This window comes from Cygnus atratus, chromosome 8 (genome assembly GCF_013377495.2).
Source record: "Cygnus atratus isolate AKBS03 ecotype Queensland, Australia chromosome 8, CAtr_DNAZoo_HiC_assembly, whole genome shotgun sequence".
NCBI classification, from domain to species: domain Eukaryota; kingdom Metazoa; phylum Chordata; class Aves; order Anseriformes; family Anatidae; genus Cygnus; species Cygnus atratus.
This window is the reverse complement of record NC_066369.1, coordinates 9,209,101-9,227,126: the sequence shown is the minus strand read 5'-3', so window position 1 is coordinate 9,227,126 and position 18,026 is coordinate 9,209,101. Positions and strand designations below refer to the sequence as shown.

Sequence of the window (18,026 nt, the reverse complement as noted above, 5' to 3'; positions counted from 1 at the left end):
AGTATGAACCAGCAACAGAGACAAAGTAAGACTAGAGCAGCGGGTATGAAGAATACCCACTGTTGAAAGCACTAGCAGGAGATTTATTAGCAACACAGAGAAACCATTCTCGGGATTATGCCTTACTTGCATGTTTTGCTATTTTGCTGACATTCAAAGTTGTCAAACAGACACTCGGGTGTGTTGCAGAACTCGTCACATTGTCCATTGAAAAGCATCCAGCAGCGCAATGAAGAGGAGCAGTTGGCCCAAGGATCTTCCATTGTCAGGGAACAGTCGCCTCCATCCCACTGGCAGGCATGAGTGTTACAGTCTTCATCACAATAGCCATCTTTTGCTTTTTCTGCACACTGGGAATCCAAACATCCTAGAGGCTCTTGGCTGGGATGTGTGAGCTGCTCACACTGGCTGCCTTGGGCGTGATCAGGACACTGACAATAATAGTAAGGAGGCTGAGAACGAGGGTGGCAGCTTCCACCGTTCTGGCAGGGGGCACTGGCGCAGCCCGTGTTTGTCTGGCATTCCTCTCCCACAGACAACTTGGGGCAGTAGCACCGTGGGCCAGATGATGTCTGGATGCACTGCTCGCCTTTCTTGCATTTCACTTGCCCACAAGTACTGTGGCTGCTGAACTCACATTTCGCCCCAGAGTAACCCTAGGGGAAAAAGAAAAAAAAAACAGGCTCAAAACTTATTCTTCACCATTCTGAGGGCAGGAGGCAAGTTGTCCCATGCAAACCCTTTCTCCCCAGTAATTCCCTTAGGCTTATCACAGAGCGTGCCATGATTTTCTGGATCTAGCTTCACGGACAAACTAGGAACTTGCAAGACTCTATTACATTTCTGAATGGACTTAGAGCTGTGAACAAGGAGAATCTTGCAGTAAGCACAGAGAACGAAGGATAGCAAAAAAATAAAAGTTAAAATTTAATGCTAGCTTTGACAGAAAAGCCAGCTATGCTTCCTCAGCAGCAGAACTGTTTGGGGGTAACAATAGGCAGCATCATTCTCCTACGGTACCTGGAACCCCTGGATTTCCCAGCTAAGCAGATAAATTGAAGGATAGATAAATTAAAAGATAAACTACAGAGTGTCCAAGGACACAAATGCAAGTACACAGAAGAACTGTAACCAACAACGGACCAGTGAAACTAATGTGTCTGTAGCCAGAGATGAGGCAGGCAATCCAGTTTCAGGATGTGGTGCTTACCGGAGGACACTGGCAGATGAACCCGTCTGGCATATTGCTGGCAACAGCACAGGTACCTCCGTTCTGACAAGGCTTCCGAGGACACACATCTATTACACTCTCGCAGTGACGACCTGACGTGTAGACACATGGGGAGAAAAGAGCAGAAAAATGTACACGTGCACGTCATAAACCAATCACAAAGCAAAACACTAATTAACAGCCAACAAGTCAAATGCTCCAGTGAAACTTTTTCCCCAGAAGAAGTAAAGCACACCTCTTCAGACAACATATGGTAAGTAGCAGCCAAAGACCACTGCTATTCCAAAACCTACACAGGTTATCTGGAGACAGCCCACCTTTTGGGGTTCTCCTCAAGAACACGTATGACACAGCGCAGGAACAGAATTTGCTGCTGTCACGCTTAAGTCATCCAGGCACAAGACTAAAGAAACTAAGGGTTCCTAAGATTTCTTCACTTTTTGGGAGATGCTCAATGAATCCAAATGCAAGTCACTCTCTGACCATGAGTGAACAACCCTCAGCATCTGGCAAGGACAAACAGATGTGAAGAGCATCTTCAGCATCACCTAACACTGGAAGTAACGTAAGTGCTCAACCTTGGACTAGGCAAGGAATCCTGAACAACTGACAGATCACCCGACTCATGCACCTGATTTCCTGGAAGAAAATTATGCCTCAGGACCAGATGCAACCTGAGTGAATTGGATGAGCAAGGAGAGCCTCCTTATGCTGGTCAGCTAGGCAGAAGTCTTACTGCACTGACTAGCATTTGCAGCAGCACCCAGAGTCAAGCTCTGGCGCCAGCATTTAAAAAGATGAGGATGACCTAAACATGACTTGGACCCCCCAAGGAAAACGTGAATAGAAGTCTCCACACATGTGTGGCCAAGCCTGAAAGCTCACAGACAGGAGCAGACAGGGCAGGATGGCCCACAGAGTCCTGGCATCCTATCAGTCACAAACCACAGCAAAGCTCCCCCTGCCTCCTCCCAGGCAGGAGGGTCAACATGGAATGTGCAGAAGACGAACAGCTAGAGGAAGAGGCATGCTCCCCCTCTGTGCCTAACATTTCCAGACAGATTTCATGTCTGAGACACAGCAGCTCTCCCCGCTCCTCCTAAGGAGCTGCAGGTCTGCACTCCCATGCTGCAAGTTCCAGTAATGCTTCCATGAGAGCCAGAAGCAACACAAGGCATAAATCATAAAAGAATGGTTTGTATTTAAGCCTGTGTGTTTGGCTAATATCCCACACCAGTATCTTACCAGCTATCCTGCCTCCAACTCTGTCATGTGTCATGCTTTTAGGAACTTCTTGTGTCAGTCTATGTAATGCATTCAAAAACTACTGCAAGAACTCTTTAAATGTGTGTTCTTGTGATTTATTTGCATCTGACAATCACAAATTTAGTGGAAAAATCTCATCGCCTTTAATTTTATAAATAAAATGAAGTAAAAACTACGGGTAAAGCATGCAGAGAAGGTCACTGGTAAGCAGAGAAAGTGAAAGGTTTTGATGGAGGAAAACTGAATACATAGGAAGTTAAACTGACATGCTGACTGGGAAGCTGAAAGTTAAGACACATCTGGAGACTATTAGCTCCAACTTATGCCCAGTGGGAGGCAGAAAGCAGAATAGCAGTAATACTGACAAAGATGATGTCTAGAGAGAGCTAGACATAAGTCTGTGTTGTGTGAATTTTTTGCAGAGTTGTGATTCAAAGTTGGATAAATAACCAAAATGTACAGCCTGTCTATGCACAGAGTATTCCATCCTGGCCACACCACCAATGTAAGGAAGAGAGCGAGGGTTGTAAAAGGAGGCCAAAAGCTAATTATGGGTACTATAACAGTGATTTATATAAAATTCATATGCTGCTTTGCAAAAGGAAAAGCCACGAAGATGATGACACAAATGGTTACACTTCCACTATCAGAAATGTTAAATTATGAAGGAGAAAAGCATCACAGAAGACAAAATCCTGGCAGCCAAGCGTCTCAGGAGATTCTTTAGTCTGAGACAACTCTGGAAGCCCAATTTCTTAGATATTTTTTCCCTAAAAAGTGTTTTAAAAACTGAAACATGCTATAAGGAAACAATCAGATATTGTAAAGGGAAGTGACTAGATAACATGACTGCCAGGACGGGAAAGAATGACCATTTTTCAAGATTACCATTCTGTAACTGGAAGCATGTTTACGAATACTCACCAGTAAAAGCACTACGACAGATGCACGTATAATCATTTATCAGCTGAACACAATCCAGACTTCCACGAGGGTTACAAGGATTAGAGAGGCATTCATTGATATCCCCCTCGCATCGCTCGCCTGCAAAGCCTGGGAGACAAACACAGCTATAGCCCCCGATCTGGTCAATGCACTGCCCTCCGTTAAAGCAGCGGGGTACTCCCGAGTCTGAAACACAGTCATCTACATTCTCCTCACAGAAGCGACCTGTCAAAACGGTAAAAGAGGCAGTTTGAGGATAAGGAGTCATGGCCTCATTTCCTATGGTGTGCATCACATTTTTAAGAAACATAGTCCTAGATACAAACAGGTAAAGATCCCAGCTTAATGCAACCCACACCCAGTGCAGTCAGCAAGCCTCGGATCTGACCTAGGAAGCATGTGGTTTAGATCCAGACTGTTCTCAATGATATGTCATACTGATATTTAGCAGCTTTCATGCCTGACTTAATTTAAGAGCATAATTAAAAACACAAAAACAAAACAAAAAAAGATACACTCAATTTAGCCCTGTGACTGAGCATAGCCACAGCACCCTGTGCTGTCCCTTGCAGGGCTGTAAGCTTCCCACCATTCATTTCACTTGGCAACAACCCCGAAACTCAGCAAAGATCATTTGTAGCAGTATCATTAAAACAGGCAACAAACCAACAGAAAAGCAACCGTGATAAAACACAGATTCCTGGCCGACATGCTGTTTCTGCAGTTTGACTTCTGGGGCCTGACAGTAAATTCTCAGCGCTGCGAGTGACGGCAGCTTCTCCCTCTCCCTTTGGGGTTCCTTTTCAAGAGAAAAGGTCTGGTCCTGGTTCTGCCTCAGCCACACCGTATAACGGATAAAAAATAGAGATGGTAAGCTGAGCAAAGGCTTGTCTGTTAACACTATTGATTTATGCTAAGTCAAGCTGTTGTGGTGGTTTCACAGCTGCCGCCAGGTGTGGCACTATAAGATATGGAACATCCCTTTGGTAGGCTTAGGTCAGCTGCCCTGGCAAGGTCCCCTCACCACCTCTAGCTCACCCCAAATCTACTGACTAGGGGGGAAGATGGGGCACTGGAGAGAGTCCTGATGCTGTGCCAGCACTGCTCACAACAGACAAAACATCGCTGTGCTACCAGTGCTGTTCCAGCTACAAGTGTAGAGCACACTACATGGGCTGCTGCGGGAAAAGTTAACTCCAGTAACTCCATTTGCTTACATATGGAAGATGCTTATGTGGGCATCAGTAAAGTATCCATTTCAAAGTAGGCCTGGGACAAAAACTAGGTCTTTATATCATAAATAACGATACCAATCTTTTCTAGTTCCTTTCATTAAAAAAGAAGTCACCTCCAAAAAGTAATTCATCTCAACAAATAATGACTGAGGAATTAAAAGACGCACATTCAGAACCCTGTACAATCTTTCAAAGATGGAGGGGTGCTTTAGTACATCACAAGTTCTGGCAGCACAGAAAATAGCACAAATACATGCTTTGATGTAGAGATATAAGAAACAACTCTGTTTTTGCCTTTACACTGAAGGACCAAATTAAGAACAATAGACAAAGAATTGTTGAACACAATGATTTGCAATAAAATAAACACTTATCCAAACTGGTGAGATGTGCTGACAGACACACTAAACTGAATGAACTGGTAATATCCATGTGTAGGATGCAAATGTTAGATTTTAAGTGTACTTAAAACTGAATTCCTGGTTCATACCTATCTAACATGCATCTGGAGATTTTGCCTACATTGAGGTGACATACTTCAGAAATAAAAAGTAAATTCAGAGGTATGTAAAATCTAACTGATTTGAGAAATAAGATGCCAGGAAAAAAGGTCAAGTAAGAAAACATTTGATGATGGGTTAAAAAAATGCGTTCTCTCTGCAGTCCTTAATATTTTCAACACTAGAAGGTCGGGCAACCAAGCGGTCAGATTTAACAGGGAAATTAAGGTTAGTTTTCAAGAAACACGGTATTAAACAAGTAGTTCTCAGTAAGTATGATTCCATAACCATTATGTAGCTGGTCGTCTTTTTTTAAGAAGAGCTTTTATTAAAAGAGCTGGAAGTTGCTGAAACAGTTTCAACTACCCTATAGGCATTAAACTATTTGCACAAAAGGCTCCAAGAGAGGACAATGCATGGCCAAAATTTAAATGAGGACACTGGAAATTATGGAAGAACTAAGCAAGTTTTCTGTATATTTCATAGCATCTTAGCTAAAAAGAAACCCTGGATTTACTGAAGCAGATAGGGTTGGGAGAGACCTTAATGGCAATCTAGGCCATCCCCATTGCCGAAGAGGCATCATCCATTCTCAGAGGACACTGTCATGACCTATTCCTTTAAAAGAAAGAAAAAGAAAGCTCTGAAAGACAGATCCCATAGCCTAATTTACATATTTATTTTTAAAGGGAAAATATGTATCTCAAGGGATTCAGTGCACTTTGGGAACATTCTTCAAAGAAAATAACGCATTCCCTTTAGACTCTGTCAGGAAACCAGTCAGAAAGGAAAATTCATTCTTGTAACGTTCACTTAATTGCTGAGTTTCATACCCCGAGTGCCTGGTGGACAGGAGCACTTGAAATGGTTGACAAGGTCTATACACGTTCCCCCATTCTGGCAGGGCTGAAACTGGCACTCATCCACTTCATATTCACAGTTGACACCCTGGTATCCAGGCACACACTACCAGTATAAAAATACGTGTCAGTAATCTTTTCATAACAGATACGTTAGCAGACATCTGAGAAAGGCTAACACAGACAAAGTGAATCTTCAAAGGGACAGATTATAACTTCCTTTGTAGCTGTACAATTGCAAGTGATTTCAAGGGCTGCACAGACAGACAGCTTAAACACACAACTTGACCACATGACTACTCAGCTGTACAATGCATGTCTGAATTCGAGTGACTTTTTTCTGTAAAATATAGCAATCAAATCCTGAAACTTCTTGGCACTGAGATTGGCTTAGAAGTTTTGACTTAAGGTTTACTTAAGATCCATCCTTTCCTTCTGGGCATGTGCTTCCAAGGTGTTCTGACATTTTCCAAACCTTAGGAAAGTTGATATGTCATAATCTCATGGTCTACAGTACTCTCTGCATCAGCTTGTAAGACTTGGAAGGCAGTGGATGGCATCCCCCACTTTGAAAGGCAAAGGATACGTTGCTTGCCCAATAGGGTGAATACAACATTCCTTTAATGGATGACAAATTTATTTTAATATAAACCAAGAAAAAAAAAATCAAGATATAAACTCCCACCTCTGAGGAAGCAAGAAGCTCAAATGCCTATTAACTATACCCCCCTTACAAACACACTTCCCATTCAGTTTTTAAAAAAGTCTTGCAGGAGCACTGCTTCTGCCACAGCCAAATTAAAAACTGTTTCCAGGTATAGGTTGCTTTTATCCCACTTAGAATCTATTCTATCACTTGCACACATTTAATTTCTTTCAATGCCTTTGCAATATGATGCTATAAGTACTTAGGACACTTCCTAGTAGAGCACTGTGCATTACCTCGCACTGGTATCCACCCAGGTGATCCCGGCAGGTGGCACCGTTCTGGCATGGGCTGGAGTCGCATTCATCCAGCTGCTCCTCGCAGTAGCTGCCCGTGTAACCCACCCGGCACTGACAGCGGTGCGTGTTTCCAACATTCAGGCAATGACCAGAGTGCTGGCACAACTGATCCACAGTGACTCCTGAAACAAAGTTAAATAAAATGAGCAAACACATGAAACACGCCTGCCATCAGCGTTGGTAGCTCTGCCAGGAATTAACCCAATGAATTGAAAGTGTGAAATTGAAAAATTGAAGAGTTACTCTTTAAATCACAGTGAGTCAGAACCACAACCGGCTTCTCAATGAAGTCCCTACTCTGTCGCGTTTGGATCAACCACCAGCATCACCACTAGCATGAATTACATGGATTGCTGTATTATTTTACCACTGGCAGGCGAATATACATCTCTGAAGTATTACTGTTGCAGGATGAAGGTTCAATGTACCTAAGAATGTATGCAAAAATTATCGGAGCTTGAAACCTTGCTCCTTAGGCAAGGAGTCTGCTTATTTGGATTTCCTTGACTGAAAATTGCATGACACTGTTCAAGAGCCTGGACTCCAAGACACCTTCCATGAAGAAGTTTAGATCTTTTACACATGCAATATTTGAAGTAGGAAATTAATACTTGGGGGGACAGTCTTAGCTGTAGCTAAAGTGGGCACTTAGTAGCCAGTCTTCTTACCTTTCAAGGTATTTTCTCAGAGGAGTTACAATATGCCTTTCACAGACAAAGGCAGTATGTCTTAAACCTGGCCCGCCTGGGATTTAGCAGAAAGATAAACAGCCAACGTATTTTCCAAAAAGGCAGTCCACGTAAAACAGTATTACTGAAACAGTCTTTGGAAAGTTTTTCAATCTCTCTTAAAAAACATTATAATTTTAATGGTAGAAACCAGTGTCTTATGTCATGGAGAACCAGAAAAGCCCTGATTCCCAATACAACCTTGCAGAGAGTTTTCTAGCTTAGAAGTGGCTGTGACCGACCTCGCAGAGGTGAAGCTCTCTGAGATTTCCAATGCATTTGTCCACAGGCACTTGAGGAAAGGAGGCATGGATTAATGATGCCCTGGGACATACTTTTAGTTAAAGCACCGAAGATGCTTATTTACCCCTTTGTGAAGCTGCCACTTGACAGGAGACGTTGGGCACATCGCAATAAGCACCAGTCCAGCCAGAAGGGCAGACGCATCGAGTCTGGGCTCCAGTTTGGAGACATGTGCCCTTGTTCTTACAGGGAGACCTGCTGCATAGATCCATAGGTGTCTGCAGAGTGAAAAACACAAGATCTATAGCAAAAGCAGTAGGAAACACCATTCAAAGTATAAAGTTCAAGAGGCAAAGAAAGGATGGTAGGCTCTGCAAAATTTGTTCCATGTAGTATTGGAAAGAAAGTAACAGTACTTCACAAGTCTAAGTTAAGCACTTGTACCTCCATGAAAGAGCAAACACAGGAAAGTAAACCCCAGGTGGCAGCATAATTTCAGCACTAAGATGATCCTCACGCCTTGCTATGCAGAGCTGGCTGGCCGCAGAGCTTTAGCTGGCTGGGTTAAAGTAAATTCAGTTTTATTTCAAACTGGGCTTCCATTTCTACTTTAGTAGGAAACTTCCACCTATCAACAGTAACAGGTACTTTTTCTTCTCCCAAACTGCCTCCACCTTCACTTTTTCTTTTCTTTTTTTTTTTTTTTTTTTTTTTAGCGTAACAGATGTGTTCCACATTTTGCTCTTGGCTTTTCCTTTCATTAGCTCACCACACTTGCTTTTGGCCACATTTGCCCTAGTATGCTCTCTGAATTTTTCTGTCTTTGGAGATCCATTTGAAATCCTAGAACTGTTTTAGGAACTGAAAATGGGTCAGAGTATACTGCCTTTCTTGATTCCATATATAAAAGCATACAATATCTAAACAGACTGAAAGTCTTAGTAAATCATCATATGAAAGTGGAGTGAGGACTCAGAATAACTCTCTGATTTAATATAAACCAGCCACTAACTATCACTTCCTTTTTGAGCACTTAGTCTTCAGAGTAATACAGCTATTTGATTGATTTCAAGCTGACTTGAGGGAAGGATGAGGTTTGTAAAGTGAGTAGTACTGAATTTTGGCTGCAAAACACAATTTCAACTACAGAAAGTTCTGCTTTTCAGATGCAAACCATCTCCCCACAAAGACTAAAGGAGAAAAATCTGTGCTTTCACAGGCAACCAAAAAGAAACTTGGAATTCAGTTTTATCACACTCATTTGAGTGTGAAGAAGAAAAACACCGAGCCTCTTGCTTCTGCATTTGTAATGAGTAGCTATTTTACATGCAAATTCCATAACTTATGAATCATTGTCTGATTCTGTTCTGTGTATTTAGTTTTGCTAATTAGGTCAAGCCAATTTTCCCCTAAGACAAGAACTACAGTGTAGCTGTTATCTATAATTCTTTCCAATACAGCTTTCAGTAGTACTTCTAAGTTTAGAAAGTTCAGACTTCTTGTACAAAGGGAGTAATACAACGTGATCAAACTTCTCTGAATGTAAAGCAAGCAGACTTTCTGAGAATCCACATTTAATTTGGGGACAGGAACATTAATCCTTTTCTCAAGTAATAACAAAGCAAACATAACAGAAGAAGAACTACTAAACTTCACAGGACTTTACAATCACTCTCAATACTAATTCTCCCAATGAAGTTTAAGTGGTGTGCCCAGAATGCACAATTAGGGCAGCAGAGGGGCTGCTTTTTTATATCGCTTCATTACTTTGCATTCACTTCCTCCATTAGCAATACTTAGAAGCAGACCTGACAATTTACTGTCTCGCAATGTACTTCTGGAAATGCACACCCCCCATTGCTACTAAAATGCTTATCTAACACCCACTGCGGCATGAAGACACATTAGCACAAAAGACAGTTTCAAAAATCCTTGCAAAATTTTAGTGCTTTCCAGTAGTTTCAGACATTCACCATTCTATTTTTTTTTTAAAATGGCAGCAGCACTCAGACTTCTTATGAAAGAAGCCAAAATGGTGTTTGCTGTTCCAAAGCAAGAGAGCGCCTCAAATCATTCTTGCTATTTTGATAAGCACAGGAAAAGAAATCATTCTAATTTGAAAAAGGAAATCAGCACTGTGCTTCCACTGTGATATGCCAAGTTTCACAACTTAAATTCAAGTACTTCTATACTTAGAACCAAGCATCGTGGCTGAAATTAGATGTATTAATTCTAAAAAGGAAACTGGAACATTGTCAAAATAACATTTTCCCATTTAATCTGTAACTCATCTCTTGCAATGTCTTTGCATTTCTGGCAAACAGTCAAATTCACATAAGTCTAATAGGTACTAGTCAGTCATTTTCATTAAGGGTTTGCAGCCCCTATGCTTACTGTGGAAAACTAACTTGCCTGAACTTAAGTATGTAAGGCTAGAGCTTTTTATTGAAGTTGTGAATAGGATCATCACTTCAGTTACTGCCCCAAAACTTTTGCTGACTTTATATGCATGGAGGAAAACCAAAAAATTTTAATCAACCTGGAAGAACTATACGACTCTGTACAAAAGAGAACAGTTAACTTCCATGTCCTGCTAATCAGATTGATATTCTTCCATTTAAGTGGTATTTTCTTTAAACACAGTATTCTGTCTTAAGTTCAGACAGTTTTATGCTTCAACTGAAATGCAGCATTTTCAAAACTAACAGCTGTTTTCATTCAAAACACACTTATCTAGAAAGTTCCAGTAACACCTGTCTTCCAAAAAAAAAAACAACCAACCAACCAACCAAAAGCATTTTTCTCCTTCTTACAAGCAGACACTTTTGGATTTCCAGAGTTTTGACTGGGGCACCTGCTCTGCTACAGAGAGGCTCTGGACTAAGTTTTCCCTGGGGTAACAGGCCAACTACCTCTTACCAAAACTGATGGAACAAAAGCACTTGCCATGTTTGCTGCCTCACATCTGACCAGTAACTTCTGCTGCTGAACACTTCAAACAACAGTTAGTTGCCTGTACAGAACGGGCAAGAAAATATCACCCACCTGACAGTTCTTCCCAGTGTAACCCAAAGGACATATACATCGGTATGTGCCTAGGCTGTCCACGCAAGACCCTTTGTTCAAGCACGGATGTGAATCACACTCATTAATTTCCATGAGGCAAAAGGGTCCCGTAAATCCCACCGGACACTGGCAGGTAAAAGAATTGATGCCATCCACGCAGGTACCACCATTGAAACAGGAGCTGCAAGAGCGAGAGCAAAGGTACAATGAGACAAAATGCAATAAGCTCATAGACAGAGATAGTATGTAAACGTAACTGAAATGAGACAGAAAACCAGATTGCAGGATCATCTGTGCACTGGTAAGCTCCAGTTAAAGAAAAAGAGTAATTTGGTGGGACTCCAGTTTACTGTCTTTTACCTCGATGAGCAAAAAAGTAAACCAGGGTTTCAATGAGTCATTAGTAACAGAGTTAACTTCTCATAGAGAGAAATCTTCCCAGGTTCAGTATCACTACAACCAGTACTGTATCACATAGTTTGTTCAAACTGATAAACTGTACACAAGTTTTATTATGAATTCTAATTGCATTACAAATTATGAGAAAACTATTTGTCCTTTTTTTTTTTTAAGCTTCAAAGGAGTCAAAGGTATGTTTTCTCAAGGAAAAATTTCATAACATGCAAAACACAAGCATGCTCTTCATTGAATTTATGTGAAAGCATTGGTACTGCTAAATCCCTTCCTCTTCTTCTCATGAGAACCTTACTTCAGTCCTTGATTTGTAAAACTACTCACATATGCACTGGCAGAATTCAGATCAAAGGAATCGTTCCCCCCAACCTTCTGATCATAAGAAATCTTGCCAGAGTACATGTCCTACAGAGAACTTACTGGGAAAATTAGGACCTCATGCAAAATTAACTCCTTACAGTTTTTCGCTCTCAAGAAATGCCTGCCAGGAATCTCCTGCTCCTCTGAAAATAACCCTAGATCACACTCAAGATAATCATCTTGACAGAGTGCACAAAATGAATTCCTGCCTGTTATCTGTCTTGTGCACTGTCAAAGGGTACTTTCCGTGAGAGAAGTGACTGATTCATCTCCTTGCAAGTTTTAAATATCTAAATTCTGACTGCAATTAAGTTAGAGATGTCAACACCAACCTATTTATCAGAGCAGTTCTTCTGCCTTGTGGGCTGAATTCCATTTTACAAGAAGCAAAAACTGCCCTTAACATTCATAACAAAAGGAGGAAAAGACAGGAACTGCAAATCATTTGGCATGTTTCACGGCAATCGGGCCCCCACCTCCAAAAAAAAAAAAAACGAGTTCTCACACAAGACAAGGAAGACTCACTTGAACCAAATTCAAATTAACCAACCATCATCATGCTCTTAAGTATGGCTCAGTAAATTTTGGTGGAGAAGGTGTGACTGGTTTAGCTTGGCAGACCGTGTAAGAATTGCTAGGTGCTTCATTCATACCTGCAAGACTGGTTTCTATTCTGACTGATAAGGAAAACAACCAGGATGAACCTCAAGAAAGAACCTGGCGTTCTGCTAAACACCCAACATACTTCACTTGATTAAACAACTGTTGTGCAAATTAAACACACCCTCATCAGTGACACAATCCTATTCTTAAGATGTTAAAATATTTCCTCCCCCACAACTGCAATTTAAAAAAGATAAGAAAGATCTTCGCTTTGCAAACAGAAAATGCATGAGAATAACAAGAGCTCTACATTTAGGCACCTTATTTACTGAAACCAGATTGAACAGAAGATATTTTGTTTTTTAAATCATTTCAGGCTGTATTAGAAATTGTTTCCATCTGAGAATCTAAAGTTACTTACATCCATCCTAATGAAGCTTAAAATAAATATGCAGAAAGATGATGGATACAGAGAGTTAACCCTCAATGAGTTTTTAAAGAGTACCAAGTGAACCAACTACACATAGACAAGCTGTTGAGCATTTTATCTCAGCTCCCTACCTCTCTCTTAAAATGATCTGTTTCTATTCTCAACACTGCTAATCCCCAACTAATTTATGAGCATTAAAAGGTTTCTCTGATGATTAAACCTTTCCAGTACAAAATTCGTGGATTTAGTGCCTTTAATGCTTGGTTGCCTCTCCATAGTTTTTCCTACCTTTTGGCTTCCATTATTTGCACTGAACTCAGTGCTAATTTAACTTTCTTGCCTTTCTGAGAGTTGGTCGTTGCTACCATTTTTGCTGTTTTTCTATTTCTCAACACAGTAGTTGTTCATAATCAGTCAATTCATTTCCATCTTTTATAATAACGCTCTTACCAAAAACACAATTTATTTGTTTTATTAAGTTAATAAAACATCTGTTACTGTCTTAACATTTGTTAAACACTGTCATATTCCTCTAAGCTTTGGAGCTAAGCTTCTAACAATGGAACTAAGCATCTAACAAGTCTTGCAAACACAAGACCAACTTTGACAGGCAGCTATCTTTCAGCTGGTATCCTGCACAAGGTAAGCAAGTTTTCCTTACGTGTATTGCAAGCATGTCTCAATGACAGAAGGCAGGAAAGCAGATCCTCATCTTTAAAAAGTGCTTTCAACTCACAAGCACACATTTTGTGGCTCTTCAGTACAGCACTGCAGTTCTCACCTCTCAGTGCATTCATCAATGTTGTTCTCACAGTTGGTTCCCTCAAACCCAGGCTGACACTTGCATGTGTAGCTGTTGACATAGTGGGTACATGTGCCTCCATTCCTGCATGGTTCACTCAGACATTCGTTGGTATCTGTTTGACATTTATCTCCATGAAAACCAGGTAGGCAGATGCATGAGAAAGAGTTTATCCCATCCACACACGAAGCTCCGTTTTGGCAGGGATCTAAAATAGAAGCATGACATTAAGCATCAAAGCGGATAACAGTAAAAACCCAGGCCTATACTTGTAGCCTTTAGGGAGGAAAAAAAAAGTATTACACAGCCCAGAGGGTAACAAACTGCAAGTTTTCCTAAGCCACTTTATGGAAGAGGTAATTGCAAAGTATTACCAATAATGAATTCACAAGGAGGTGGGGATCAAGACAAAGCTTCAGGGCCTAAAGGTTTCTCTGCTGAGATTTGTTCAACGAAACCTAAGTCTCAGTCTAAAATTCAAATTCTGCTTTTTTGAAGAATGCCTACTGATAAGACAATACCAACAGCTCAACAACAATTTCTTCTTCCTTTCCAAGTCTTCTTCACAAGAAAACTTAACCCATTCTCTGTCCAGACACTCTCAAGACAGAAGAGAACTTGTATGCTTAATTCTAAGCATGCAAGCAGTACATTAAAATCAAATGTGTATGCATAAATTTGTGTGTGTGTATATATATATATATATATATATATATATATATATATATATAAGCACTTACACATAATTAAGTGCTTAGCATTCTTCCCAGCGTCAAAGGTTGACTGAAGAAAGGCTGGTGGAAAAGCCCAAAAATTCATACTCAGCCTTGGATTCTTCTCACCTCTGCATTTCTTGGCACTTTCTTTATTACAGCCATACTCTTTATTCGTACATCACCTATATCTTGGTCCAAGCTACCCTCTACTACTGTATTCCTTCTACTTCCACAAGTACTAATCTACCCAAAAGGTCTCAACCACTCAGTAGTTTCTTCCTGCTTTACTCCTTCCACTTTAAGATTTAAGAACTACATTTCTATGTCAGATACTGCCTCTGAAGCCAGCTTCCTTTTCTACTCTGCCTTCCCTAGTCCAAAAGCCTGCATATGTAAAGACAGTGAGGGAAACAGAGAGGAGGGAGGAAAAGACGGAAAAAAGTAGTTTTTTTAATCTATGAATATCTTCAAAAGTACTACTAAAATACAAACTTTAGAATGCAAATAAACTCATCCAAAAATTTGCAGTTCAACTTAAGTACAAGATCATTTTGTGCTGGTAAACGAAGAAAACAGATGTGAAAGGTAATTAAAGCTCATTTATTGACTGAGAAATATGCTCACATGATAAAAATTCGTGTTATAAAGACAGACACCTGCATCCATTTAAAGGTCATCTGACTACTGCAGAGAAAGAGCACATTCAAAGCAAGACCCCTGGCAGCTATAAAATATTGTGTCTGTAACAGCCAACCACTTATGACTGAAGCCAAAAGCTGTGCGTTAATGCTCTGTGCTGCACATTTATTGGCAGAAAACGGAGACTGGAGTATCAACTTTTCAATAAGTTCTTGTTATTGGAGGATTTGTTTGCTTCATAGATTAAAGACATTTGGCTCAAGCCATGGAAGGTTTTTGTTATGCTAAATGAAATCAGCTGTAGCAATAATTGGAAATTCTTCTTCAACCTCATGGGTGTGCTACATAACAGACAACACTGGATGAATCTCACAGCTCAGAGAGATTTTCCAGCTGTTAAAGAAAGAATGATGAACACTTAAAATGTTTTTTATCTTCAGACACCCATGTAAAACCTGAAGGGACAAGCCACAGTTTTGTTGGTTTCAGGAAACAAAGCTTTGGATCAATGCACCGAAGTGTCATTTTTTGTACTGTACCTGTTTGCTCAGAAAGTGGTAAACAAAAACTCAGGCTGAGCCAGATGTCTTGGAATTACCTGGATTCTTCTTTAGAACAGTCACAAATTTAATTTTTTTCCAATGCAAAACATGACTATCTAAATTCATACCTGAAGTCTGAAAGACTTTGGTTTGATTTTAAGCTATTCCAATAAAAACTAGTTAGTCCTTTTTTCTTTTCAATAGGCAGCCAATTAAAAAAGTAATAGTATACTGTGATTGACTCCAAGGTATGATAACGCACTTTTCAAATAGTAACGGATGAGCTTTTAAACACACAACACTTTCCAGGAGACTGATTTTATCTGATGATACAGAATATGCCCAACAAGAAAAATAATTCAGTATGTATTTGGTTTCCCTTGTACTGTCAAGGGCATGAAATGAGCGTTTACTTTCTTGTAATTTAAACTATTTCAAGACTCACCACTGTATGGCTTACCCTCCTGCAGCTGATACCTATTCTGGAATACAGTGCCTTCCTGCTGCTCAATTTGCTTTCAAACATGGATTAACTGGAACAGCAACAGAACCCACTCTTTCCAGAATACTAATGTCAGACAGAGACATTTCAGGAAGGACTGCTATGCCTCAGATTCCCACCACACCTCAGTCAAGCTTAACTTTGAAATACAGGTAAGCCCTGCAATGTTACTTTAACTTTGCATATTAAAATTTCAGGCAAATGAAATTCTTCATTAAACAGTGTTCCTCATTAAAGTAGGTAAATCCTAAGGATCATTTCAAGTTAGGAATCTGAGAATAACTCCTATCAGCAGTTAGAATACAATAGTCCATTTCTAGCATCTAAACGTAATGGATTTTGCCTGCCTTAAACAGGCAAGTATTACAAGGCTAAGGTTTTGAGGTGTTTCCCCCCCGCCCCTGGTAAGAGATTATAGAGGAACTCTGAGCATCTGTCAGATAGTAGTCATCAATAGTAAAGCAAAATTATTTCTAGGTAAAAGGAGGAAACACAGAATAATCCACTGATACTCACTTGACAGGCAGTCGTCAATGTTACTGTCACAGTCTCCTCCAGTGAAGCCTGGACGACATTCACACAGGTAACTGCCTTGAATATTATGGCACAAAGCATGATTTTTGCAGGGCTTCGAGAGACATTCGTCGATATCCAGTGTACATCTCTCCCCTGAAACATGGAGAGCCCAGAAGTAAGACCTCTCATTGCATCAATGATCCAAAGGCTCAATACCAACACTGTTCAATGTTCTAAGTACTTTATGTTCCCCATCCACATTACCTTCCCAGCCAGGGGCACACTGGCAGGTGTAGCCTTCAGAATCAGGAGATTCTTGGCAAATTCCCGAGTTCTCACAAGGATCAGGGGAACAAGGAGCAACCACTACCTGGCAGTTCACACCTGGAGCACAGAAAGGGAAAAAACAAGAGAATATACTGCTAAGAGCTTGGTGCTTCTCAGAAGAATGAAAAAGGATTGCAACTTGCATGATTATCCTACACAGCAGTGGACAGCATTTCCACTTTTGAAAAATCTAAGCAGAAGATTGGAGCATTCCTCGTGGGCTCAGTGGGTACAAGCAGACAGCAAACACAGTAATTCCTACTAACCTAAGTTATTTTGAAAGGAGCGACAGGAAGACAAACTCACTGCACTGAGCTGTAGAGGGAGACAGGGAAGCAAAGGGTGTAAAATTCCTGCCCGTGAAAGACAGAAAGGTACGAAGATGCAGCTACTACTGCTTATACAAAGTTTTAGTCTTCTTTAATATCTTTTCCCATTGTGACTCTGATCACATCTTTTTACTTACTCTTCTAGTTTTCACATTACCCTTACAATCCAGTTCTAACACTTTCTTCTTCCTTCTCTGAGTAGTTTTTGTAAAGCCATTGCTAAAAACTGAAGACGTAGCCATTTAGTCACTGGGCAAAAAATTCATCAGCATTCTTAGACAGTGCCACTACCAGGCATAACCTTTTCATTGAAAGATTAGCTTATCACATTCCGATGAGCTGTGCATTAAACAGTGTTGCCTGTGCAACATCTCTTGCGGAATGAGACAAACTCATCCATATCACTGCATGCCTATAGCTGATTTCATGCTACAATTACAGTATTACTATCTTTTTTTCCCCTCCCAAAGTATCTTTTCTGCACTTAGATATCTGAAAAAAAGGTGTCAACATTCCAAGTAGCCATATTTCCCCATTAAAGGGTTTCTACACTTCAGAAAATTATTGTGAACAGAAGAGCATTAGACTTCCAACAGATTAATGCCACTTCAATTCCCAGTGCACGTATATAGCTCACATAGCTCAGTTTAACTTTTACGAAGTTAATTTACACAGTAAATTAAGCTGACTGCAACAAGGACATTTCTTAGTAAGTTCAAGCATGGCTTAAATATGGTCTTTCAAAGCATTCCACTACTGTATCATGT

At 40.4% G+C, this 18,026-nt stretch overlaps 1 protein-coding gene across 2 annotated transcripts in view; it reads right to left on the bottom strand.

Annotated features, from left to right (window-relative positions):
- NOTCH2 (notch receptor 2) overlaps positions 1-18,026 on the bottom strand; it is an 85,602-nt gene that overhangs the window by 13,789 nt on the left and 53,787 nt on the right. For both annotated transcript variants that reach the window (XM_035537523.2, XM_035537525.2), the window contains 10 exons: positions 16,868-16,987; positions 16,604-16,756; positions 13,668-13,896; positions 11,059-11,260; positions 8,138-8,291; positions 6,980-7,164; positions 6,011-6,143; positions 3,422-3,667; positions 1,211-1,323; positions 127-656 (listed from right to left, as the gene is read on the bottom strand). In XM_035537523.2, the coding sequence (XP_035393416.1) occupies positions 127-656; positions 1,211-1,323; positions 3,422-3,667; positions 6,011-6,143; positions 6,980-7,164; positions 8,138-8,291; positions 11,059-11,260; positions 13,668-13,896; positions 16,604-16,756; positions 16,868-16,987 (2,065 nt within the window). The remainder of the gene's footprint in view (positions 1-126; positions 657-1,210; positions 1,324-3,421; positions 3,668-6,010; positions 6,144-6,979; positions 7,165-8,137; positions 8,292-11,058; positions 11,261-13,667; positions 13,897-16,603; positions 16,757-16,867; positions 16,988-18,026) is intronic.